Here is a 27,303-nt window from a genome sequence, read left to right on the forward strand (position 1 = left end):
TGCTTAGTGCATGTCCACTTGCAAACAAGGGAAAAGTGGGCTTCTGATTTCAAGATTACAATTGCCTCAAATAGGCTATACAAGACTCAAACCAATAATGCACAAGATCTAAGCTGAGATCCAAGCAAATTTCAAGTAGCAAATAGGCCAAAAAAGACCAAGTTTTGAAAGTACAATTTCTACTCAAAATGGTGAAAAGTTGATAGTACCACATGAAATTAGAAAACAAATATGCACTTTAAAAAAATGGCACCCAAAAAGGAGGTTGTATGATCCTAAACGAAGCCCAAGAAGTTGCAAAATCAAGGATTGAATAGGTATGGTTGTGAAAAACTAAAAATTCTGGAAAAATATGTCCACTAAAATAAAAAAACTAACCACAACACTATGGACAACATGAAAAATTAACCCAAAGAAAAAAAAATGCAATGAAAAAGGCCTCAAAATGACCAAGGTATGAGCCTCTGAAGTTGGACTGCAAAAACGAAAACTCAAATGGTGAGGGGTCAATTTTTTTAAAGTATACTGACGTAGTGCTGACATCAACAAATCAACTAATTAAATTTGATGGTCGTATGACCATCGTGCCAAAATCCTCCTTGTCTACATGGCAGTCCATACTGTACAAACTGCTAACATGGTAGTACGACCTGTGGCACATGGCAGATGACAAGGTGTACAAAATCTGACGTGGTGTTGACATGTCAAGATGAGTTGTTAGAACAACAGTTTGCATGGCTATATACAGACACTTGTGCAATGGGTGACATGGTCGTATGGTCAAACTGCATGGTTGTAGAGTAGGCGTTGACTGAGTGCTAAGGTGGCAGTCAACGTGGTAGGCAGTTGAGCAATGGGGATTACCATGTGGTAACTTGCATGGCTATCTTGATGAATCAATGGCATTGACGTGGTGTTGGTTGTGGTGAATCATCGTATACCACGTGGCACTAGTAGGTAGCCACATGGTGGCCTCGACAGTGGCAACATAGAGTTTGGCAGAGCAGGGGCTGAGGTAGAGGTGGGTTGGCGGTGGTGGAGCTAAAGCTGTCACAGAGTTTGGTGAACCACGGGCCGAGGTGGAGCTGGGTCGGCAGTGGCAGAGCTAAAGCTTTCTATTGTAGAGGTGGTCAAGACAGTGAGGAAGTGAGAGCGGCATAGAGGGGTGGTTGTGAACTTAGCAGCCAGTGGAAGTAGTCTATCTGCAGTGGCGTTGAGTGGGAGCAACGAACGAGCAGTGTCGGACAGGGAGAGAAGCATCGAATAGGTGACACCAGACAAAGTGCAAATGACAGGTACAAGCGACAAAACCTACAATGACAAGTGAGAAAATATGGGGTGGGATGGTCTGCAGATCCCCCCTCAACAATTTTTTTTAAATAAAAACTTTTTCAATACAACATTTAAAAAATTATGAAAAATAAAGAATATGGATTTTTTATATTAAAATTCACAGAAAAAAATAATAATAATTAAAATAAAAATTTGAAAAAACCGTACCATACCGCCTAATAGGCGAAAAAAATTTCCTATTGCCCCGAAGATGACTTTTGCCCAATATAGGCAAATTTACAGTCAAAATTTATGGAAATAACCTCCTGGACTCAATGGTGATGTCAGATTTGGTGTACGATGCTCCCAATTGAAGCTGCTCCTCATATCTGAAAATCAAATGCACCAAGATCTCTCTGAAATGACTACCCAATGTAGCCCCAATGGCTCTGATACCATGTAAGAATTTGCCAATAATAACCAATATCTAGATCCCAATGAATAGCACAACATGAGAGAGACAAAGATTAATAAGAACAAATTGTATTCTCATCAAGATGCAAAAATGGATCTACTAGATAAACCATACAATGAAGATGAGCTTGCTTATAAAGGCAAGGCCATATGGATATGTGAGCACGATCATGGCATGTGGCCCAATGAGATACAAGGGTAGGTGAGGGTAGGTAGGAGAAATAATAAAATATTCACAAGAGGTGGCTCACCCACCAAAGGTGGAATGTGACAACAAGATAGGACCACAAAAGTTGGAATTTCTCCTACAAGCAACTTCCCTAAGTGTCTCATATGGAAACTACAATGAATGCATTATCCTAAGTTAACTTAAGTAAAGTGTAATTATGAGACATAATTTACACCAAGATAATCCTCATGTATGGTATGGTCTATACAATACCAAATATTGCACAAGTAATGGGAGTTTTAAAGAAGTTTATGTTAACCTTGGTAAAGAGCATTGGACTAATTTGTGAAAAATATTTTTAAATATTTGCGGACTTCTAACCATTTTATTTGTTATCATAGGACTAATGATGTGGTCAATTTGATTTATTTATCTAGGGCTTTGAGGAGGTCAATGAGTGGCTATGTGTTTACTTTGTTTTGAGGAATTATTAGTTAGATGAGCATTTGGCAATCTACAATTGTGTTTTTCACTATAAAAGTAGAGTACATGGCTATAAAACATGCTTATAAAGAGGTAGTATGGTTACAAAGATTGTGTTTAGGATTTGTCTTTGAATTGTGACGAGTCAAATTAATTTATGACAATTAGAGTGTCATATGTCTAACTAAAAAAATTATCATACTTATAGAAGCATAATTATGTTTAGTATCACTTTTCTAGGAGATGGTTGAGGGAGGTAGAGTTGTGTTTTATAAGGATGACAAATTGAAAATATTGTAGATTCTCTCACTAAGTCAGTGAGTTCAATTGATTTAAAGATCTCATGGGCCTTGTTGTTTCTAGAGCTTGATCTATTATCTCAATTCCCTATTACATCATGTAATATAAATATCAAGTGAGAGAATTATGAGATAATGGGAGCCATTCATCTTGCAATCCTAAGTCTTGTGTTATTGTATTTAATTATTTGCACCCACATATTTGGGGTATCCCATTTTGAGTGACACTTAGTGTCATTCTTAATTTATGTATTGGCAAGTGTAAGACTCAATTATTGCATAAGATTGCTAAAAAGGAAATAGCACATGAAGAGGAGTTAATTGCGGAATTAGAGAAAATCATGGAGCAATTATAGAAAAGGCATGATAAGACTACTTGATTACCAAGTTTAGTAGTGGGACTGTACATAAAATTTTCTATTAGTTAAATAAGATTGATTTGGGTGATAGGATTTGTGCATGAATATGGATTCCTAAAGTAGCTATTGATTTCTAGCACATGATTTTTGGTTTTTCTAGTGCCCATATATTAAGTAATGGGTTGAACATAAGATGATGTATTTGTACATCGTATTTGTAGGTACATATGTGATTAAATTTTTAGAGAGATAAGTAGATTATATTGATGTACTTCCTTGTTAGAATATTATTACAAGCTTGGTTGATGGTGGAGCTATTTCTCACATGAAGTTATCCACTATACCATTTTTTTGTGAAGTGTTTTTAGTGGCATTTTCTCTATTGCACTATTATTATTTCCATTTCCTACATGATATATCAATGTTAATGAATATAAAATATACTAAGGAACAATAAAATTTTAACTATTGTTTTTACCTTGTTATCAACAAAATAATCATTATTTATTGTGATATTAAGTTGAATAATATTTTCTATCATCAACAAGGTTGGACAATGTAATCAAATTGGTAAATTTTTGTAGTTCAAAGGTGATTTAATTCTTTTTGTAGACTATCCTTAATCAACATGTATGTTATTTTTTTAAAACACTTTACATAGGACTTGAATTTTTAGTGTGTTGCAACTTGTCTTCCACAACCTCCTTTAACATGAAATTAGATTTTGGGGCCACTCTAGGTACCACTTTATATTTTGTAATGGAAAAAAAGTTGTACAATTTTATTTTTTACACAGGGGTGTCTCCAACTCAGCATACTACAACTCTATTGCTAATTTAATTTGGGCAATCTAAAACTAATCCCCTAGGTCGCACCTCTAGAGGCCCCATGCATGGGCTCAACTTTTAAGTTGACTTTCAAACTTGTTGGTGTAAATAGGGGTTTTACCTAACTAGTTTCACTATAAGGTCTCCTTCATGCATTATTACTTAGTTTTACTTAGGTACACATAAGATATTTATCACTTTATGTCTCATATCATAAGATTAAGAAACTTGGCATAATCTTACAATATCCTATATCTCACCTTGGCCCATAAAATTAAGGGGTTCCCTTTATACAATCTCAATTCATATTCACTCACTCATTAATATATTTACATTCATTGATAGGAATACAATTTATTACCATCACATTGATCTTCTTATTTCATTGTGATATCCATTAGGCCTCTAAATTTTGAGTATAGATCATGGTAGATATTGAAAAGTTGAGTATGCTCTTCTCTTACATCAAATGATGAACTAGAGAATAAAAAAATATGATAGAAATTCTAGATTTCAGGGGATCCTCCTTGTGGACTTGTATTTGGAGGTTCAAATTAGATCTTTTTGGTACAAATGTGAGCTCATTATTGAGTTTAAAGCATTAGAGAAAGTCAAAAAAAATCTTTTGTTTCATTCAAATTGGACATCTGAGACCAAATCTACAAGAGTTTGAATTTGTGAAGTGATTGCTAGATCTAGAAGGTAGATGCAATTTTGGGTCAAATTTGGCTCTGCCATCATGTCTAAAAAGATCAAAAACCCTAAGATTGATTATGAATTCATCAAAAGCAAACATGTTTTCTTGGGGCAATCAGAAAAAAAAATTTACCTCCTTTTTCATATGGTCAAAAAAATTATTTAAAAAGTAAAATTATAAAATATCGAATCAATTTTTTTTGTAGGTTGTGCAGAGCTAATCAATATTTGTGGGTATAGACAAGTCACAAACAACATCGTGTCACATCTAGCAATAACTTGCTAGAACTATTAATATAGTCTACAAAATAGTTTGGTAAGCAAATTTTTTGCTGCAAGATTCCTTTGCCCAAGATTCTATTAGTAAATATTCTAGAATATCTTAATGGAAATTTTTTTTTTAAGATTTCAACAAGAAGAAGATTCCAAGGCATCTCTCTAGATTTTTGTTGACTAAAGAATATCCCATAGCTCAAAGTATATTTCATTTTTTGGTTGATCCTGGCCTCTTTTTAAATACCCCCCTCATGAATGGAGTTTCATTTGGCACTTGATCTACAAACACTCATAAATTGGACTCAAATGCAATTTTTATATGGGGCATAATTTTGTGTTATTTGCAGTGTGCAAACTAATTTTGATTTCGGTGTCTGGATTTTCTCAAAATTTCAGATTCTCATAGGTATTGTTGATTAGTTCTCATTTTGGAATTTCAAGGCTCCATTCCACTCCTACGATAATATCTTTTTGTGGTTTTTTTTTTAAATACATTTTTTTTGTATACTTTACAGTGGTGTGGCCAGATTGATATCATTTTGTCAAATGAAATTTACTTCATTTATATGGCCAAATTTGGCATTTGCATGTACTAAGATCAAAGACCAATTTGTTGTTTTCGACGAGTGTCATCTATAATCACACTAATTATAAAATACCAACCTTATATATTTCTAGGTGATTCTTTCATTGAGTGAATTTTAGGGGGTATTCTATTGGTTGATACATATGTATTGATCTCAAATTTTATCTTTTGAGGAGGTATCATGGGTTTTTCTATTCATCCAAGTCTATGGTAATTTGGGAAAAGGACAACTAAGTCTTGGAAAAAAGGCATTCTGACACATCTCAAGTGGCTTAAGCTTTTGCCTTATCTTTATGGACTCCTACTTGAACCAAACACACCTTGGAAGAAATGAGTTTGGGGTAATAATAATGATTATATTATAGGATTGATTGGTACAAGAATTAGTGTTGATATTTGTATGGAGATATCGGAGATTAAGTGCCAATGCACACTTTGGACCAACATTTGGGAGATCTTTGGAGACCCTCATATCTCTCCATTCCCAAATGATCTTATTGCAAATTGCCTCATTCCCCTTATGATGCAAATAATATACCCTATGAGTACTTTAGAGGAGATTGAATATAATGAATATCTTGAATGTTGTCGATTCATTGACTAAAGTTGTGAGAACTAGAAATTTTCTTGGCGCATGAAATCAATGAACAATTGCCCTCAACAATTGACACTTTAAGAGTGTGGCCTTTATGGAAAGACCAACATGTAGGAGAATGTTGGATAAGTGTTGTATAAATTCATATTTAATAGTCTAGATGAGATCAATACTCTAGATGGGATCAACTTGCAAATTGATTGAAAATTGTAAAGTAATTATCTGATCAGAAAAATATGAAAAGATTTTTTCAATTCTTAAAATTACTTTTTGAACAAAATTTAGCTTTATTTTAAGTTTTTTTAATTTTCACCCATGTATTAAAGCATTAATGTTTATCTTTTGCATGAAATCATGGGATGTGTAAAACTACTTTTGATTTGTTTATTTATATCTATACATGCTTGAGGGTGAAGATAGGAATATTCATTAATGTACTAGAAAATGGTTAATTTTTTGCAATAGTAAAATGTTTTACTATGTTGAGGTTTATCCCATTATATGATGGTTAAAGCTGGATCCTTCCCAACTCCCCTGCTACAGCTGTTGTGTGCATGCCCAAAGAAGAAAATTGCTCTACTTTATGTAGCTTCGGTCTCTACAAATTTAAAGATGACGGTATTTCTAGCAGTTTGTATTTGCCTTGATTGCTATAACTAGCCCTAAAATTGAGCTTCGATTGGCATAATGGGCAGGTGCAGTTCATTGTCCACTCTCCAAACGATTTCATCCATAAAAATTTAAATAGAAAATTTAGAATTCCATAGTATTGGTTAATAAATATATTGAAACGAAATGTAATTAATGATATTAGTTTTTTATTAATGTACTTTTTAAATTAAATTATGTAAATTTTTTTATATCAATATTTAGGATCACACTTTCTAATTCATCTACAGAAATATGGATCATTACAGTCTCTGCCTGCAGCAGGTAGTAATAAGGCAAAGTAGTTTTGAATTAAGAATGCAATAGTAAAAGATTTTGTGGTAGATTAAAAAACATACTGCTTAAGTAGATTTGAACAAGCAACTGAACAATGCACACACAGGATTGTGAATTCCCTTTTTTCCATTCACTTCAGTTGTTTAGCTCATATAGCTGTAATGGAAGGCGAGGAGTTGGGATGGCAAGAAGTGGCACTGCCCTTCTTGAGTTGATATGAAATATTTCAGACATATCCAGATTCTGAGGAGTGATCCCTTGAGGAAGACTCCAATTGAAGCAGTGTAATAACTGGGCAAGCCCAAGATGGATGATGGAAAAACCTAAATTAATTCCTACACATCCCCTCCTGCCAGAACCAAATGGGAGAACCTCAAAATGGTGACCTTTCACATCAATCTGGCTTCCCAGAAATCTTTCTGGCTTGAATTTGCTGGCTTCTTCCCAATGAGTTGGATCTCTTGCAATAGCCCAAACATTCACTAGAAGTTGAGTCTTCTTTGGTAACTGATAACCCTCTATTGTGGCATGTTCTATAGACTCATGTGGAAGGAGTAGAGGTGCAGGTGGGTATAGTCGCAGTGTTTCTTTCACTACTGATTGCAGATAATGGAGATTAGGCAAATCAGATTCTTCTACCATACGATCCAGCTCTACTACAGAATCAAGCTCTTCTTTAGTTTTCTTCATTGCAATGGGATTTCTGAGTAATTCTGAGATTGCCCAATCCAATACCCCTGCTGAAGTATCTGTTGCTGCAGCCAATATATCCTGAGAAAGCTCAACATGTGTTAGAATTTTGAGAAGAGAAAAAAATGAAATATAGTAAGTTCAATTGTAAAGGCTTACCCTGACCCAACTTCTTATAAACATTGCAGAATCCATTAATCTCTTTTACTAATTTCATTCAAAATACATGAAAATTAGTTTCACAGAATCATACCAACGTATTGCAATCACAAGAACAAGTTGACTTCTTTCCAAAGTGTTGTGATTGAACTCGATTTAAGTTATCAAAATTTAATTCATTTTATCAGTACACAAAGCTTCCTGTAAATAGATAATATATCGAAACTTATTGAACAAAACTCTTAATTCCCTATGATCCCATTCACATAATTATCTCCATGATATTTCATTTTAGATCTTAAATATACTGCTAATTTTTGGTTTACAACAGCCTCCCATTTGCATAAACATTTAACAATGAAAAATAGAAATTTTCATTTGGTTTACAACAGCCTCCCATCATCTATAACATGATAGCATACATTTATTAAAAGAGTCGGTGCATTCACTGTTTAACCACAAGGCACGGGCTGTTTAAAGAACAACAACACATAAACCCTGATTGCAAAAGTCACATACAATTTCCATGGTGCAAGAACATAGAAGGGTGATCTAGTCTCTTCTTCCCAGATCCTCTTTTACATAGACTGGCTGTTGGTTCATCAGGGCAAGGCATATAGAGATTTATGTCAAATATGTATGGGTATTTTTAGAAAATGTAATGTAATTTGCTTTAATTTCATATTGTACAAATTTCATCATGTCTTATGTGTCTTATTGTCTTACGTTCTTACAATATTTTATGCTCTCTATCATGAGGATGATGAATCATAGAATATGATCCAAAAAATTAATACAAAAAATATTCACAATAAAATTCAAAAACAGCATTCTACAACCTCTATCATAATCATTGAGTCCCTACCCTCCACTTTTAAGGACCCCACCCACAGGGCAAAGGAGTCCATGCCAATATAACACGTTATCCATAAAACAAAGTATATAGCAACAGAAGGAGAAGGAATTTACAGGGATTAGAGATGTATACATACAAAAGTGACATTCTTGATGTGATCTCTTGTAATTTTGATCTCCATGGATTCATCTTCAGACAAAGAAATCAGAGAATCCACAAAATCCCCACACTCCAAATCAATGCCTTTCTTCCTCCTTTCAAAGTGCTCATCCACAATACTCTCCATAAACACATCCAAAATCTTAGCAAGTTCAGCTTGTCTATGCCTATTGCCCTGCAAAGAAAGCCGACCCAACAGAGGAATGTAATCACTGTAAGCAAAGCCACTACTAGAAAGAGCAAGCAGTTCATACAAAACCTCCCTGAATGTTCTTCCGTCAAGCTGGGCTTCATTCAACTTCTTCCCAAATGACATTCTGCAGATAATATTGTTAGTCAGAGAACCCACTTCTTTGGTCACATCTACAACACTGTCAGGATTAGTCCCAGCTTTGGATTGTATGGAACATATCATGGCAAAGACTTCTTGGGCTCTGAGGGATGCAAAAGACCTCATTCTGTTGGGGGAAAGAAGCTCCTGGATAATGAATTTTCTCATGAATTTCCAGTATGGGCCATATGGAGAAAATGTGAGTTTCTGGGGGCTGAGCAAGTCGTTATCTCCTCCCATTACAGGACGGCTTGCAAATATGTGGTCATAATTTCTTAGGAATTGTTCAGCCATATGTGAGGATGATATAACAATGGTTGGAAAAGAACCCAAGTAGATGGTCATAATTGGGCCATATTTTTGTGCCAGTTTACAGAGAGATCTGTGAGGAAGATTGGATATGAGATGAAGATTCCCTAAAATGGGTAAGCGAGTTGGGCTAGGCGGCAATTTGAGTCCTCTGCCTGATTTTCTAAACAGGAGGGCTGAGACAAGTAGAACCGTACACAGAAGAATCCATGCACTGCTGAGGAATTCCATTGGTACCTCAACAAGTTTTGTTCAATCGTTTTGCAGATTAGTGTCTTGAGGGTCATACCCTGGTATGATCTGATATACATAGCAGAGCCCCATAACTTGCCCTCCAAAATCAACGGTATCTATTAGCTCTGGTGTCCAACCTTGTGGGAAGATATCCTGAGCGTCGGAGCCTCTATGATTGTTATGAATATACCCTCCGTCGACCAAAACCACAAATGAGCCGAAGTGCAACTCATTTACAATTATTAATATTATAGGTCTTTTTGACCAATTAAATTTTATTTTATTTTATTTTATTGGTTTGACAAAGTAAATCCTAGTGAGATATAGCAAATTGAATTTTTATTATAATCAAGGTATTGATTTTATTATAATAATATAATATAAAAATGACAATATATTAAGTGTCATCAAATTCATTCAAATCCTACTCTCATATCTTATGATGTGGAAACTTTGCACTCATCAAGACTTGATTTCTAGTGGGCTCATTAAGAACCATTCAACTTCACAAGTTGACCAAAGGTCCATTTATTGATAGTATATTAATAATTGTTATCTCTTTTTTTTTTTATTAATGATTGAGGAGTATTTAAAGAATTTATTATAGTCAACTTTTCCATTCTTCTAAATTAATAAATAAATTGATATCATGTCAACATCCTTTATTGCTTATATAATTTATAAATACTATACTAATAAATGTTATATGTTATTTATATTTCATTAAATTTATAATATATGCTAATAATATTCTATTATATCTACATATATATATATATATGTGTGTGTGTGTGTGTGTGTGTGTGTGTGTGTGTACATACATATATATACATACACACATACATATACACATATACATACATCCATATATACACACATATATATAAACATATACACACACACGTGCAAACACACATTGAATCTAAACATTGATTTTTAACATATATGATAGGGTTTTAGAAATATGCTTTGTTGGAATATATATTGCATGTATATATGTGTGGGGTTTTTAAACCATACCACCAAGGAGCATATACACAATTGGACAAAGGGGTTTTATGGGATATATGATATATGTAATTTAAATTTATATATATTTAAATTGTATCCAGAAACTTCCCTTGATTTTAAAACATGTGGGTTTAATCATTGAAACCACGGATTAAAATTGTAAACTGACCTATACCAACAAAACCACTAATTTTTGGGTCAAAACCACTTGATATTCATGCCACCGATTTTTAATAGATGATGTTTATAAAAGCTTTTACACATATAAATGGTTTTATAGAGCTAATTTAGTACTAGTTTCTATTAGAATAATGAGTACTCTAGGATATAAGCTTACTTAAGTCATTTTCCTTTTGGTGTATCAAGTTATATAATGAAGACACATGCCATGATCTAGTTCTACCCTCACCTAGGATTTCTCTAGAGGTTCTCTATTTTTAATTTTTCTTTTTCTTTATAAGGGCTCACTGTATCATTATTCAATTATTGAGATACTCAACATGATTCATATTTCTAAATCAATCATTTTTGGCCTTCATAGCTTTTGTTTCTCTCTCATTTTATGATAGGTGTTTGATTACAAGTGATCCTCGGGAGCTGTGGGGTTGAGAGATCAACTCCAACATGGTATCAAATCTCTAGATTTTCAATTCCCTATTAATTTCCTAAGAGATCTTGTCTTAGAAAAAATTCAGTGCATCTTGGTCTCAAATGGACCTCGCCCTTGTGTCCAAAATGGTTAGAAACCTACAGTCGACTATTCAAACATCAAAAATTTAAAAGATTTAAATTTTTTGTAATTTTTTGTAGAAGCATGAGATCTAAGACTTTTATCTTCGTATAAATGTACAAATCCATACATCAGTCATACAATCTCGTTCCCCTTCCTTTTAGATTTTTTCATAGATTTGGAGGTTTTTGCAAAAATTTTGGTTCAATCTATTTGGCATTAGATTTTTATTTTTATTTTTTTTTAGATCCATATTTTTTAGCTCTTTGATGATTGGTATTTTGGTTCTTGAACTTTTTTTAAAGACATTCTTTGGTCGATTTGGCATGGTGGTGCAGCAGGTTTATTAACTTTCTAGTGGCAAATTGAGGGTTTTCAATTTAATAGCTGGATCTTGTTTTTTTGGCTATGTTTTTATTTTTTGATAAGATGGATTCTTTCTAGCATGTTGAGGAAGATCTCATCAGTTGTGTGATCTTGGTCTCTCATCTCCTCATTTTGTTAAAAGGGGGCATTTTTTTTGTTCATCATAATTAGACGTATAATGTTAATATTTTGCAAATGAGATATTTTGCACTCTTTTCAGTGATGCAAATGTATTTTTATATTTTATTGCAGCACATTTGATCGCTTGTTGAAGTCAAATGTGTTACTAATGATAAGACATTTTCATAAGTCGTAGTATAGATAATGTTGTTTTTGGATTAAATTGTGTTCAATCTTTTTGAATCAACATTTTAGATCACACTTCATAATCCATCATCAGTGTGATAGAGAGATAAAGGAATTAAAAAATATCTATCATCTTGGTGATGGATTATGAAGTGCGATCTGAAACATTGATTCAAAAAGCTTGAACACAATTTACTCCAAAACTGGCATTATCAAATGTATTATTTTCACTCTTGAGTTGGTATCATTTTGTCATTTCCTTTTTTTTTCATGGTTCTTATGGCATTCAAAAGGTCTTTCAAACCTCTTCACAAATATCCATGCACTTTTTCCATATTTTGCCCCAAGTACATTTTATTCATTTGTTTTGTGTTTTTATATTCTAGATGATAATTTGATTGTTTTGGTACTTGGAAACATTTTGTTTGTATGAGATGACTTCATTTGGGTTGTTCTACTTGTATTTTTAGAATTTTGATCATCTTTTGTGTCCACCTTTCTATTTGTAGACACACTGAGATAAAGTGTCACTATTGTGTATATTTTTGGGGGTTTCACACATCCTGTTGTACCTTACTTTGCATATGAACTGTATTATAAATTTCCATTGAGGGGTTGTGTAGTGTTTTAGTTTGCCATCACACATTTTCCAATGTGTTCTTCCACGGTGACATCAAATCGTATTGATTCTTGTTCCATGTCAGTGTGCCCTAGTTTGCATGCCCACTTTTAGTTGCAAGTACTTTATTCCATGCATTCAGATGTTTGTTCTCCTTCATGCACCACATGACACATAGTTTCAATGGACTTGTATTGCCTCTCCCTTGTTAGCATTAAGGGGGGTTTGTCAACCATTGAAGAACAAGCACAAGTTTTGTTAGAGATTGCCAAAAAATGAATAATGAAAATGATGGACAAGCCTTGCATAAATGAAAACCACTTCTAAGGCCAACTTGGGCACCCAAATTGAACTCCCAAGAAGAAGAATATTTCTTGCATGCAAGAGGAATGTGATCTTCATGACAAATGTCATAACACCTGCCTAATCAATTAATGAATTATCAAATTAATTATAACTGAAAAATGCTCCAAGATATAATTAATGTGTGAAGAGAAACTCTCCAATTCTCATGCCCTAAGGATGGAGAAAGAAATTTAATATTATTGTGGTTCAAGAAATATAAATTTCTTACCATTTTGAAGAAACCCAAGGATAAAGTTGGTAGACCTCCCAAGAAGAAGAATTTCCTATGGAAAACTAAGGAGGAAGTCAAAGTAGGGATTCAATCTACCCTGGATGACAAGATAAGCCCACAAAGAGAGATTTTCTCTCCGAGGAAAGCATGAAAATAATCTCATGGAACGTTAGGGGCATCAATGCCCCTAACAAAAGGCACCTCATTAATTCCCAGATTGAGGGATGTGGGGCAAATATTATTCTGATTTAGGAGACAAAATTTTCAGAGGTTTTAGAATTACAACCATTTAGGTCTCGAAAAAATTGGAAATTCATTGCTTGTCAATCGTTGGGAGCGTCTAAGGGGCTTTCCATTCTTTGGAAGGATGTAAGTGTGAAACTATAAACCATAGCAGTCAAGGCTAACTTCATCCAAGTTCAAACCTTCGCCTTAAATATTGTCTTTCATTTGATCTTAGTTTATGGTCCTTCTTCAATAATGGGGAAGAAGTACTTATGGGATTCTCTTTCAGTGTCCTTGGCTAACTTACTGGATATGCCTCTTATTATGGGGGGTATTTTTAATGTTGTTCTTTCTCTCAAGGACAAGGTGGGAGGCATCATTCAACCTCTCAAAAAAATGCAAGACTTTAATGACTTTGTATGCAATAATGGTTTGAAAGATTATGTCCCTTCAAACGGAAGCATCACTTAGACAAATTGAAGATAGGGCTTTCTTCACATTGCAAAAAGATTGGATAGATTTTTTGTCAATCCAACTTGGTGCTCTTCATTCAGGATCCCTCCATGCCAAATTCTCCCCCTTTAGGGTTCATATCACTTTGCAGTGCAACTTGTTGTTCCTCTATCTCTAGTCCATAAAAAAATAGTGGGTTCTTTTAAATTTGAGTGGATGTGGTTTAGGGAGGATTCCTTCTTGTCATAGCTCTAGGTGTGGTGGATGAATTCTCCTTTCCTCCCAGGTTTCAGAATGTTTCAATTATGCAAAAATTTGCAATGGATCAAGAATCAAATTAAGCAATGGAACTCCTCAGTCTTTAAGAACATTTGTAAGTCCAAAGGGGACTTAGAAATCAAAATCAAAGTCCTTAATTAAGAGATAATGCATCATGGAATCACTTATCAGACATACAATCAATAGATTCAACTAAATCTTTGGTGGAAGAAGTCCTAAAGAGGGAAGAAGTTTATTGGATACAAAAATCTAAGGAGATGTGGCTTCAAGAGGGAGATAGAAATACATTTGTTCTCATTCTTCAGCTAAAATGAAGAGTAGGAAGTATTTTTCACAACAACTCAAACTATGATATTGCTATCAGGGTTCAACTGTGTATTTTTTTAGTCAAACTCATTGCCCCATGTTTCATAAGTAGTGGTTCACAAGAACCCATCTCTCATGAGAATGAGAACCCATCTCTCATGAGAATGAACGGTTCACTTAGCGCTCATTGCATCTAGGTGATGCTCACGGGGGTGAAGCATTGGGCCTTCCCAAGAGGTCACCCATCCCAGTACTACTCCAACTCAAGCACGCTTAACCACGGAGTTCCCTCCAAGGTTAAACCCACTTATATTGCAACCCCATTTGCAAAACCTTCAGCAAGTGTTGTTCTTAGCTCATCAATTGATAAGTAGGAGGTATTTTCCACATCAAGTAAAACTATGATATTGCTATCAGGGTTCAACTGTGTAGTTTTTGAGTCAAAATCATTAACCCATGTTTCATGAGTAGTGGTTCACAAGAACCCATCTCTCATGAGAATGAATGGTCCACTTAGCACTCATTGCATCTAGGTGATGCTCATAGGGGTGAAGCATTGGGCCTTCCCGGGAGGTCACCCATCCTAATACAACTCCAACTCAAGAATGCTTAACCACGGAGTTCCCTCCAAGGTTAAACCCACTTAGCTTGCAACCCCATTTGAAAAACCTTCAAAAAGTGTTGTGCCTTATGAACCATTCATTATAGAGCCCCTTTATCTCATCAATCAATAAGTACGAGGTATTTTCCACATCAAGGCAAACTATGATATTGCTATTAGGGTTCAACTGTGTATTTTTTAGTCAAACTCATTGACCCATGTTTCATGAGTAGTGGTTCACAAGGACCCATCTCTCATGAGAATGAATGGTCCACTTATCACTCATTTCATCCAGGTGATGCTCATAGGGGTGAAGCATTGGGCCTTCCCGGGAGGTCACCCACCCTAGTACTACTCCAACTCAAGTGTGCTTACCTACCGGTAAGGCCCAATGCATGACCTCTTGGGAAGGCCCAATGCTTCACCCTTGTGACAATCACTAGATGCAATGAGTACTAAGTGGAACATTCATTCTCATGAGAGATGGGTTATCGTGGACCACTACTCATGAAACATGGGTCAATGAGTTTGACTCAAAAACTACACAATTGAATCCTGATAACAATATCATAGTTTGACTTGCTATGGAAAATACCTTCTACTTATCAATTGATAAGCTACGAGGGCTCTATAATGAATGGTTCATAAGGCACAACACTTGTTGAAGGTTTTGCAAATGGCGTTGCAAGCTAAGTGGGTTTAACCTTGGAGGAAACTTTGTGGTTAAGCGTGCTTGAGCTGGAGTAGGACTGGGATGGGTTACCTCCCGAGAAGGCCCAATGCTTCACCCCTATGAGCATCACCTAGATGTAATGAGTGCTAAGTGGACTATTCATTATCATGAGAGATGGGTTCTTGTGAACCACTACTCGTGAAACATGGGTCAATGAGTTTGACTCAAAAACTACATAGTTGAACCCTGATAGCAATATCATAGTTTGACTTGTTGTGGAAAATACCTCCTACTTATCAATTGATGAGCTAAAGGGGCTCTATAATTAATGTTCATAAGGCACAACACTTGTTCAAGGTTTTTCCAATCAGGTTTCAAACTAAGTGGGTTTAACCTTGGAGGGAACTTTGTGGTTAAGGGAGTTTGACTTGGAGTAGTACTGGGATGGGTGACCTCCTAGGAAGGCCCAATGTTTCACCCCTGTGACCATCACCTAGATGCAATGAGTGCTAAGTGGACCATTCATTTTCATGAGAGATGGGTTCTTGTGAACCACTACTCATGAAATATGGTTCAATGACTTTGATTCAAAAACTACACAGTTGAACCCTGATAGCAATATCATAAAATGAAGAGAACGAGTAACTAGATATCCCAAATCAAGAGCATGTCTAGAGAAATTCTTACATATAAGGAGAAAATTCAACACGAGGCTATTTCTTGTAGACACCTAAAAATTTCTCATTAATCATGTACTAATTATTCATCTAATTGATTAAATAATTATTTAATTAAGCTAATTAATCTTATTCTTCTAAATTCGCATTTCTTCATCATATTATTAATTATCTTATTTCAATTTCTATCTTCATCATTTAATCATTTAACCCTTTTCCAATATTAATTAAATATTTATTATTTAATTAATTGTAATTTAAATCATTTAATTAAGTAATCTTTATTATTTAATTCAATTCAATTAATAGTAATAGTATGTTCTAGATATCATGCAAAGCTATAAACTTGGATCTCATAATGAAAAATAGATCAAAACCTATGACATAATTTTTTAGCATAATTGTTAGGATTAGGAGGTGTGGAGCGACTTGGTCCTGGAAATGTCGGATGTAGACAAACTAAAATCTTTTCAAATCAGGATGATGCACAGAATCTAATGTCAGAAGGTCGCCAGAAAATCTCAAGACCAAGAGGTGTGGACCAACCTGATCCTTTGCTTTTTGTGCCTTCAAAAGTTGGGTCTAACTATTGTCATTTGCTCTGCCAAATCCTTCACTCGTATCTCCTGAGTCAATTTTTGGCACACAAAATGACAAAAATAGGGTTTTTGATGGGGATTTTCCTCAAGTCAAACCCTAATTTAGGAATTAACCTTGAAATAGAATTGAATTGAAGTAGAATGATTTCCTTTTGAGGGAAAGGCTAGATCTGATCTAAAAATGTTTGAAATTGAACTTGATACTTTGATAAAGCTTTCTTGAATCCCCGCACAAGGGTTTAGGATGTCATGTAGAATATCTTCGTATAATGTCTTTGTAGAATGTTGATCATGAATGATTCAAATTGACTTGACTTCTCCTTCAATGCTTGATTGCTTTGCTCACTTAGGCTTGAAATTTGCTAGAGTGTGATTGATTTCCATATTGAGAGATCTCTTCTAGTTCAAAGGTTACAAAATGAGGGGGGTTGGCTTCCTTTTATGCCTAATTATTCCTTAAGTGTTTGAATTTTCAAAGCAGGCTAACATGGAGCCAAATTTATTGCCCACATGAGGTGATTGTTAAGGGGTCCAATTTTGGGCCCCAATTGGGAAGATCAAGGTGACCAAGACATCCCAGTCCTAAACCAAGACGAAGGTGCCCAAGGCATCTTGGTCCTATCAATCAAGACTCAAAATAAAAAGAGACTGGGGAAGAAGTTGAAAATGTAAATTTCAAGAGGGTGTGAGTAGAATCAAAATGAGCTTGGAGCACGGAAGGCCAGAATGTCAAGTTGGGGCCTAAGTAAGGACAATATTGTATAGGGATACAATTTATGATGCTACACATGTATGCATGTAGAGTACAAAGATAACACATACATGTATACATGTAGAGTGCAAAGATAGCACGTGTATGAGTGCACGATGAGAGATATTATGTCCAGCTAAACCCTATGCAATCCATGGTTAAATTTCATGCTAAGAGTTCCTACTAGACTAGTGAGCCTAAACTGAAATATAAATATCTTGTAGGAGCTGAGAATACTATAGCCCTAATCTCAATCCTATTAAGAAATATTGGGTTTGTGTTTACTAAAGCTATGGTAAGAGTGTTTAACCTTAAATAATAAAATTATCTTAGAACTTGGTTCTTTCTCCATACACTTATGTGAGAGGAGTTGAAGTTGAGATGAATTATAAATCTTAATTGAATTTGAATGATCTTATTAACTAGTACTTTGTATAAACCTACCATTGGCAAGGACAATATGCAATAAGAGAATGTCCATAAGCCACTTGTCAATCTTTAACAAAGGGTCAAATTGTAACCTTGAGTGTATGCAAGTTCAAGTTGAGTAGGGGTGGGTGGACAGATGACTGCACCATTGACATACTTAGCAAGTATAATATATACATTGGTCAAGGAGACAGAAAGTTCACCAAGACCAAATGCATAGCCTATAAAGTGGTTCATACAAGTTAGTAGGGGTCTATAGTGTGTGGCCAACTATAGTTGTGTAGGTATCTAAACATTAGGCTTAGATGGTAGCTTAGACATATTCTTGCGCTTGCACCCTCGTGAAGGGTAGGGCCAGTTTCATAAGGAAAGTGTGTGAGGGACCGTCAGGTCTATGGTTGGAGGTAAAGCACTCCAATGATGCTCTCCCCACATAGAATATCTCAAGACTTGAAAACTCGGTACTGATAAGCAAAATTATTGTAGACTCTAAACCCTATAATGTCTTTCTTATGATATGTTTGCAAGTTGAAATTGTAAGATGTAAAGTGTTCGATAGATTCATATGCTTTCATGCTATCTTTTTAGTTATTGCAAAATTCTATTAGGAGTTAAATTGAAAAAAAAATCATATATAGTTTTACTTAGTTTCTCTTTCTAGAAAGATGCATGCAATTATTTTACTTTTCATGTTATTAGAAAGTTACTATTACGCCTTTATAGAAATAAGCTCACACAAAACCACCAAGTGGTATTATATAAAACCATGTGACTAATATCATGAACTTACAAAACCATTAACCCCACATTAATAATGGGTACTAAGTTTTCCTTTATTAAATTATTTTCCCATGTGAAGTCTGGCATTAAATAGTTATCACAATGAACTACATACAAGACATAAAGTGGCCACAAGAATGTTAACCCCATGTGATGCACATATACCTAGATCCCTTAGGTGCACCAAAAATAATCATAAATTAAACATTATAACAATTTTAAGGTGTACAACACCCTTTTTCTAACATTTCCTATGATATATATGTGCCTATCTCATATTGGTGGTTGTCACATTCTCTCTTCTATTATTATTAATATCTAAGTGTTGATTTATAAGTTGAAACTTTTATGGATCAAAAAGCTTATAGCTCGATTCTTGTAGATTTATGTAGGATGATTATTTGCATGTTTCTTTTCAATGCCCAAGGTTATAAGGCTTTGAAATAGAAGGTTCAAGATTGGGTTGATAATAGGGGAATCATTCAATTTCTTCCCCTATTCGAATTTGAAGAATAGTGATCAATTTCCTAGTCATGCTAATAACATTAATACATTTCATGAACAAACATCCTTTTACTATGGTCCATAGACATGTTTGAAAAGCTTCCATGGGTGATTATAAAATTGATTCCCATATGTAATCACATGTAGATGCTTTTGTGAGTAGTATACACTCTAGAGATGCATTTTTTATGCTACTCTACTAGTTACATTTGCTAAAGAAAAGATCCCACAAAATAACTATTATGGTCAATTAAATTAATAGAAATCTTATATGTACTTCATGTACTTGTAGTGTCATAAAATTGTGACCCTTGCAATTTCAACCACATCTTAGGCCCTCACCTATGTGACTTCATCTCTCTACTCGATTAAGACCCCTCTCTGCACCTTCATTCCGAGTCTCCTCTTGTTTCAACCCTTATATCACCTCAAGACCCCGTCCAGGCCCCAAGATAGAGCGGGACAAGGGCGCCCCTGTCTAGGCCCCAAGATAGGGCAAGACAGGGGCGTGGCGCCCCTGTCCCGCTTGGATAGGGGAGTGGCGCCCCTTTCCCCTTGGAAAGGGGTGTGGCACCCCTGTCCTCCCTCTTAGGTCGGCCCCTAAGATGGGTCTATCCAACTCTTGAACATAATTTACTCTTTGAGGACTTAAACTCTCCTTTGTCGACCTTCGATGGGATGAAAGTTAATCCTCTTAGGCATGTATAAAAAGAGACATAGTTCCCTCATTTTATGGACAAAGAAGATATACAAAATTCCAAGTGGAAGGTCTCCATTATTGTCATCAAGCATTCAAGTCTTCAAGCATCCATCAAGTTCTCTTCTTCATGTGTCTTCTTCTTTCACCCACTGGAGCAACATTACAACAATCATTTGCAAGCATATGTGTGTGTTATGGTTTTGTCATGTTTCATACCATCTCATACAACATTCATGATTACATTCAAGAAGCAAAGCAACCATCATCAATCAATTGCAAATCTACAAGGTATACATTTCCATCATATACATTTAAGCAATTGCAATTACTTCCTTTGAAGGTTGATTCCTCAACCGGGGTTTGACTGAGGAAAAATCCTATCCACGACCCTTCTTCCCTTCTTTTATGTGTGTAGGTTGCAAGTGTGCAACTTTAATTGCAGGTTTGGACTTCATTTGCAGAGACGGAAAAACCCTTTTCGATGTGCGAATTTTTTGAAGGACCAAGTACACTTTCAACCTGGTCTCGACGCTTTTCTCCAAATTTGCAGGGCAGATCCGTATCAATCTAAATATCTCAGATCTGAAGTTACAGTGTGATCTCGAACTGGTAGCTCCTTGTTTCATCCATTTTGTCTCCCTTTTCTACATAGTCAACTAGTCAACTCTTCCACTTACAAAAGAGGGAAAATTGCATTCCAATCCTTGCAATCCACGTGGTATTCACATCCTTATTTTCCTTGGATTTGGATCTAGTGGATTCAAGCCCCTCTTTTGAATGTAAAGTATCTCCCAAGTGAAAATCATCCTAGTGGTTTCCTTTCTCTCTCCTAGGTGGGGAACCACTAGGATCCAATTTTCCACTTTACATTTTGGTGAACCCAACGTCTTTACACCTTAATTATGATTTCTTATTGATAGATCTGAATAATTGCAATTTGAATTTCAAAATTTCATTTCCAAGTTTGATCTTTTTGCAGATTTTAGAGGTTAATTGCATAGAAACCCTAATTTTTCATTTTGAGAAAATTAAGCTTGTGAAGTGTGGCATTTTAGTTTTTTGTTTCAGATCTGATTTCTATTTCAAAATTGCACTTCAAATCCATCTTTTTATTCTAAAAATTAAGTGGTTAAAAAGCAAAACCCTAATTTTTAAGAATCTCCTATTTTGACCTTTGACTGCCAATTTGACCGATCTAGACATCTCCAAATCAGCTGTTTTTTTGGATTACGCAATAAAATCATAATTCTATAATCCCTGAAAATTTCATAAAAATTTGGTCGGACCAGGTACACTTTGCACCTGGTCCTTGGTTTTTTTCCCGAAATTTTGGGAGTTGGAATTGACTATATTTTTCTGCTTAAGTCCAAAAAATTGGCGTCCTTTATCAATTTTTACACACCTTAAGGTCAAATACAAATTCAAATCTCAACACTCATAACTTTTAAATTAATTTACATAAAACAGTCCTAATTTTAGATCTTCTTTTCAAGAAAATTTAGAGACTTTCAACGGCAATCGATGCATTACATTTATTTGCCCTTTCACATATGATTTCATTGTTGTTAACATATATTTATTACAATCATGTATTGGATAATGGCTTCCTTCATTTCATGTTGCTTCTTTTCATTCATAGCACTTGGTCATATTGTGTTACTAGGGTTTCAAAGTCATTTCCTTTTCAAAATGATCTCAAAGCTTTCATGTATCATTTTTGTTGCATTATGGTAATGTTATTAACAAAATGCATTTCATATGTTAATTATCTTAAGCCTTTTGTAGATCCCAATCTTAGAGATCTAAATCCTTGTACCTCTCCTAGGATATCTTGTGTGAATGAGATGAGAGCTAATGCTTCAACCAATGATCTTTTTAAAAGAGAGAAAGCATTGGAGAGCAACATGGGCCCATCTTCTTCTCATACACATACCCCTAAGCAAGGGGGGGAGGGGGGGAATCAAAATATTCACATTCTTACATCTTTTGACCCTCTTTATTCCCCTGAGGCCTATCTTCAACATCAAAATATATGTAGAGAGGATGATGTTATGAATTTTATTCATGATTTTTCCCCTAACATAGAAATAAGTAAAGATGAGCCTTTAGATGATGAAGATATTCATCTCCAACTTCTCAAAAGGGATAAGCATGACAAAGGAAAGAAAATTATCCTTTCACATGATATTCCTTCTTCATCTACAAATCCTTTTATTCCCCCTTAACATCAGATTTTAAAGAAATTCATAATCCTATTCCCCCACCTACTCATTTGCAACATTCTTATAGGTGTGGCTTTCATATAATAACAAAACAAGGTTTTCAAATACACGGACTTGGGAAATTTGAGCACGGAATTTGTGTCCATATAAACCCTCCTATGAAAGCTACTTCAGAAGGCCTAGGAAATGAGACTCCTCTCTCTATGGATGAACTCCTTAGGCTCCAAAACTTTAAAAACCATCTTCAAAGACAACCAATCAAAAGAGACCGCAAGAATGCTTCTTCTTCAAAATGTCTTTTTTGTTCATTTCATCTAACCCATGATCATAATGCCGATGATTGCCCTGATTTTCAAAAATCTATTCAATACAGTATAGACAGTGGTAAAATTAGAATCATGGATGATAAGCCTTCTTCTTCTAATAATTCTCCTCCTTCATGTCAAGAAAATGAATTAAAACACATTTATCGTCCTGATAGACTAGCTACAAGAATCTATTGGAGATTGAAATATGATAAGAAATCTCCTTTCCTCCTAAGAACCACAAGAACAATCTTAAGCAAGTGAAAGGTAAGAAATATTGCATTTTTCATGATTCATATTCACATTCTCTTGGAAAATGTCATGCATTTAATAAATTTGTTCAAAAGCAATATGATCATGCACGAATTTGTCTTTCAATAGATCTAGTTGTCTTTCTTGACATAGACATGGTGCCTTAGCACTTCTTTTCTCCTCATGTTGCTCTTCACCTTATGACATAACTAGCTAACCTAACTGGAGGCTCTTTATCATTTGTGGTGGTAATGTTTCAATTTTAAACACCTTGGGGTAGCAACATGAAGTTCACTTTCCTTCTTCATTTCTATTTATCTTGGTGCATTATTTATTATTAGATCTCCTTTCTTGCATAGGGTTATTCTTGTGTGAGCATATGATTGTTCTTTGGTTTTCCTCTTTGCTTGAAGAGGAGCATCTTTAATGAGTAATTCACTTCTTCTCTTGTCTTCATTCTTTGGGAAAAATTACCTCTCCTATGGTTTCAGTTATTCACAAGTATGATATGCCCCTAGCATGGAATGGTCTCCTGTGAAGTACATGTCCCTTCCTTGAGAGGATTTCTTCCATTAGGAGGGCATATCGCTTGAAAATTATCACCATTAGAAGATGTGTAACGCTTCTCCTTGTTCTTCCTACTTGGGGGGCAAGGATTTCGCTCATTTCTCTTTCTTCTATCTCATTTATCATTATTTCCTTTAGGGGCTGCATTTTTCATCTGTGATTATCATTTCTGACAATGGTATGTTTTTATGACTAATCCCTCTTGGGGAGTATGTGATGTTTTTTCTCTTTTCTCTTAGAAGATTGCCACTTCTTGAGACGTGTATTTTACATCTACTAATGTATTTTATTGCATGTGTTCATGTAAGTTCATTGCGCATTTGCTTATGTTTAATCTCTCTCTAGAAGATTGTGTAATCTCTTCTCATTGTCCCTACACTTGGGGGGAAATGATCTCTCTTTTTCTCTCTCTTTCTCTAAGGATCCACTCTTTCCTATGTTGTGGATGGTGCGAGTTTCATTACTTGATGTCATTCCTTGTGTGAAATCGTTGTGGTTCTCTCTTATACAAGAGGTGTAAGACCTTGACTATAACCTCTTTTGCACTTCGTAATGTACATCTATAATGAATTCACCCATCCCCGTTGGGTTCAAAGTGAGCCATCCTTCATTAAGAATCCCTTTCACCTAGCAATAGGATGAAGGATTGAATTCGTGTTCTCTTTTGCACTTCATCTAGAAGATGTTATACTTGTCTAAGACAACTCCTCTTGGAGGCAGGTGTCTTTTGAGCAAAGATCTCTTCTCCTCCAAGGATCTCCTTTAAACTTATAGCAAGATATCTCTTTTCAACTATCTTATCCTTGCTTGAAGAGCATTCCCTCTCTTGCTTGGAGGCAGGTGTCTTTTGAGCAAAGATCTCTTCTCCTCCAAGGATCTCCTTTAAACTTATAGCAAGATATCTCTTTTCAACTATCTTATCCTTGCTTGAAGAGCATTCCCTCTCTTGCTTGGATTTATGACATTGTTGCATAATAGATATCTTCTTTGTGTCAAAGGAAGGTATCCTTGTTCTACTTTCCTTAAGATATCAACATTAAACAATGTTGACATTTTAAGGGGGGGCACCTACACTGCTCCTTTTGCACTCTATTTCTATCGTGCATTGTATCTCCTATACAGTGGGTCATTCTCGGAACTAGAGGGCAGCCTCTTAGAGTGAGATGTCGCCACTTTTCTCTTGTACAGTGATCATTCTCAGAACCAGAGGGAAGCCTCTTAGAGTGAGATTTTGTCACTTTTCTCTTGTACAGTGGGTCATTCTTGGAACAAGAGGGATATACATTGGGATATTCTCAAAACTAGAGGGCAACCTCTTAGAGAGAGATGTTGCCACTTTCTTGACATTTGTACTAGACATCTTATACAGGTTGTAGCATACTCGAGCATAAACTCCTATGAGGTGCTTGAAATCTCACTTGCACACATGTGTACGAGGTTGAGTGGAACTAACGACTTTCTCACTCTCCTCCCTTACATGGATCACCTAGACAAAATCTGGGGGCTAGTTTTCCATGTCCTTTTTTTCTCCATGGATCACCTAATTCTAGGGGCGAGATGTCCATGGTTCCTTTTGATCGCCTTTCTGCTCATGCATCACCAAAGTGTGTATTCATGCTCTCTCTCTTTCCTCTCATGAACTCATAGTTTTACTATTGATGGTTCATGGATGATGTCAGCTTTGCTCTTTTATGTGGTTATTGGTGTTTATGTGATGGCATTTATCTTTGTGTTTCAATTAGTTGTTGAGACATTTGAGTGTCGAGGTCTCTTCGGCTAGTTGATGTGTGGTCTTGTGTTTTGGTTTTTGTCGTATGTCTTTTGTGCTTTGTCTTGTTATTTTTTTGTTTTGTGTGCTCTTTCATTTGTTTGAGTGAGTTAAGATCCTAAGATTGGGGGCTTTTGTTCCTCAAGATTAGTGATGTCTTATACTCCTTGTGGTCCTGCTCCACATTTTTCATCTTCATCTCTCTCTTTCTTCTACTTTACTGGTAGTATTGGCATAATCCATACTCCCGCTAAAGTGGGGGATAAATGTAGCACCATAAAATTGCGACCCTTGCAATTTCAACCACATCTTAGGCCTTCACCTGTGCAACTACATCTCTCTACTCGATTAAAATCCCTCTCTGCACCTTCATTCTGAGTCTCCTCCTGTTTCAGCCCTGATATCACCTCAGGACCCTGTCCAGGCCCCAAGATAGGGAAGGAAAGGGGCGTGGCACCCCTGTCCTCCCTCTTAGGGTGGCCCTAAGATGGGTCTATCCGACTCTTGAACATAATTTACTCTTCAGGAACTTAAACTCTCCTTTGTCGGCCTTCGGTGGGATGAAAGTTAATTCTCTTAGGCATGTATAAAAGGAGACATAGTTCCCTCATTTGATGGACAGAGAAGATATACAAAATTCCAAGCGGAAGGTCTCCATTATTGTCATCAAGCATTCAAGTCTTCAAGCATCCATCAAGTTCTCGTCTTCATGTGTCTTCTTCTTTCATCCATTGGAGCAACATTACAACATTCATTTGCAAGCATGTGTGTGTGTGTTAGGGTTTTGTCATGTTACATGCCATCTCATACAACATTCATGATTACATTCAAGAAGCAAAGCAACCATCATCAATCAATTGCATATCTACAAGGTATACATTTCCATCATTTACATTTAAGCATTTGCAATTACTTCCTTTCAAGGTTAATTCCTCAACTAGGGTTTGACTAAGGAAAACCCCTATCCACAACCCTTCTTCCCTTCTTTTATGCGTGTAGGTTGCAGGTGTGCAGCTGTAATTGTAGGTTTGGATTTCATTTGCAGAGACAATAAAACCCTTTACGGCACGCGAATTTTTCAGAGGACCAAGTACACTTTCAACCTGGTCCCGTTGACTTTTGCAAGGCAGATCCGTATCAGTCTAAATATCTCAGATCTGAAGTTACAGTGTGATCCTGAACCGGTAGCTCCTTGTTTCATCCATTTTGTCTCCCTTTTCTACATAGTCAACCGGTCAACTCTTCCACTTACAAAAGAGGGCAAATTGCATCCCAATCCTTGCAATCCACGTAGTATTCACATCCTTATTCTCCTTGGATTTGGATCTAGTGGATTCAAGCCCTTCTTTTGAATGTAAAGTTTATCTCCCAAGTGAAAATCATCCTAGTGGTTTCCTTTCTCTCTCCTAGGTTGGGAACCACTAGGATCCAATTTTCCACTTTACAGTACTTATTTGACCAAACAGACAAAAGTCACATGATTACAAGCGATCAATCGTATCAAATTCAAATTTATCATTGACACTACATGCCAATTTCAAGAGGTTTTATTTAATTATTATTTTAAGCATCATAATTATGCACATTCTAGAGTGTCATTCAAGATTACTATAGTATTTAGATTGAAACCTTGGGTCGCATTGTTTTACATTTGAAAGTTAATCTTAAATCCTAACATCAAAGTTATGGGATGTAATTCCATATTCCAAAAAAAATGATGCGTCACTTGAGCAATTTAAAGTGGCTCCTTTGGCTTTGCATCAATGTGTTAAATTTGCACATGAAAGAAAAGTAGTGAAAATTAATAGAGCTCATTATAAATTAGCATCAATTTTGAGTCATTTTACATCAGATTCATTTGTGAAGACACCTAAGGAAATACCT

The 27,303-nt window shown here is 35.5% G+C and overlaps 1 protein-coding gene across 1 annotated transcript; it reads right to left on the minus strand.

Moving 5' to 3' along the window:
* Positions 1-7,008: 7,008 nt before the first annotated feature.
* On the minus strand, positions 7,009-9,905 carry LOC131060770 (cytochrome P450 71AU50). The gene is made up of 2 exons (XM_057994155.2): positions 8,823-9,905; positions 7,009-7,752 (listed from the first exon to the last, which is right to left on the minus strand). Exons 1-2 carry the CDS (start codon positions 9,714-9,716, stop codon positions 7,117-7,119), a joined length of 1,530 nt encoding a protein of 509 aa, XP_057850138.2. The 5' UTR covers positions 9,717-9,905; the 3' UTR covers positions 7,009-7,116.
* Positions 9,906-27,303: the final 17,398 nt, after the last annotated feature.

This window comes from Cryptomeria japonica, chromosome 10 (assembly GCF_030272615.1).
Source record: "Cryptomeria japonica chromosome 10, Sugi_1.0, whole genome shotgun sequence".
In the NCBI taxonomy this organism is placed as follows: Eukaryota; Viridiplantae; Streptophyta; class Pinopsida; order Cupressales; family Cupressaceae; genus Cryptomeria; species Cryptomeria japonica.

Bases quoted from the DNA above. Each gene is read 5' to 3' on its own strand.
- LOC131060770 (XM_057994155.2), bottom strand. From the start codon at position 9,716: ATGGAATTCCTCAGCAGTGCATGGATTCTTCTGTGTACGGTTCTACTT. The intron at 7,753-8,822 runs GTATGTATACAT...GAGCTTTCTCAG, and splicing joins ACATCAAGAATGTCACTTTT to GATATATTGGCTGCAGCAAC.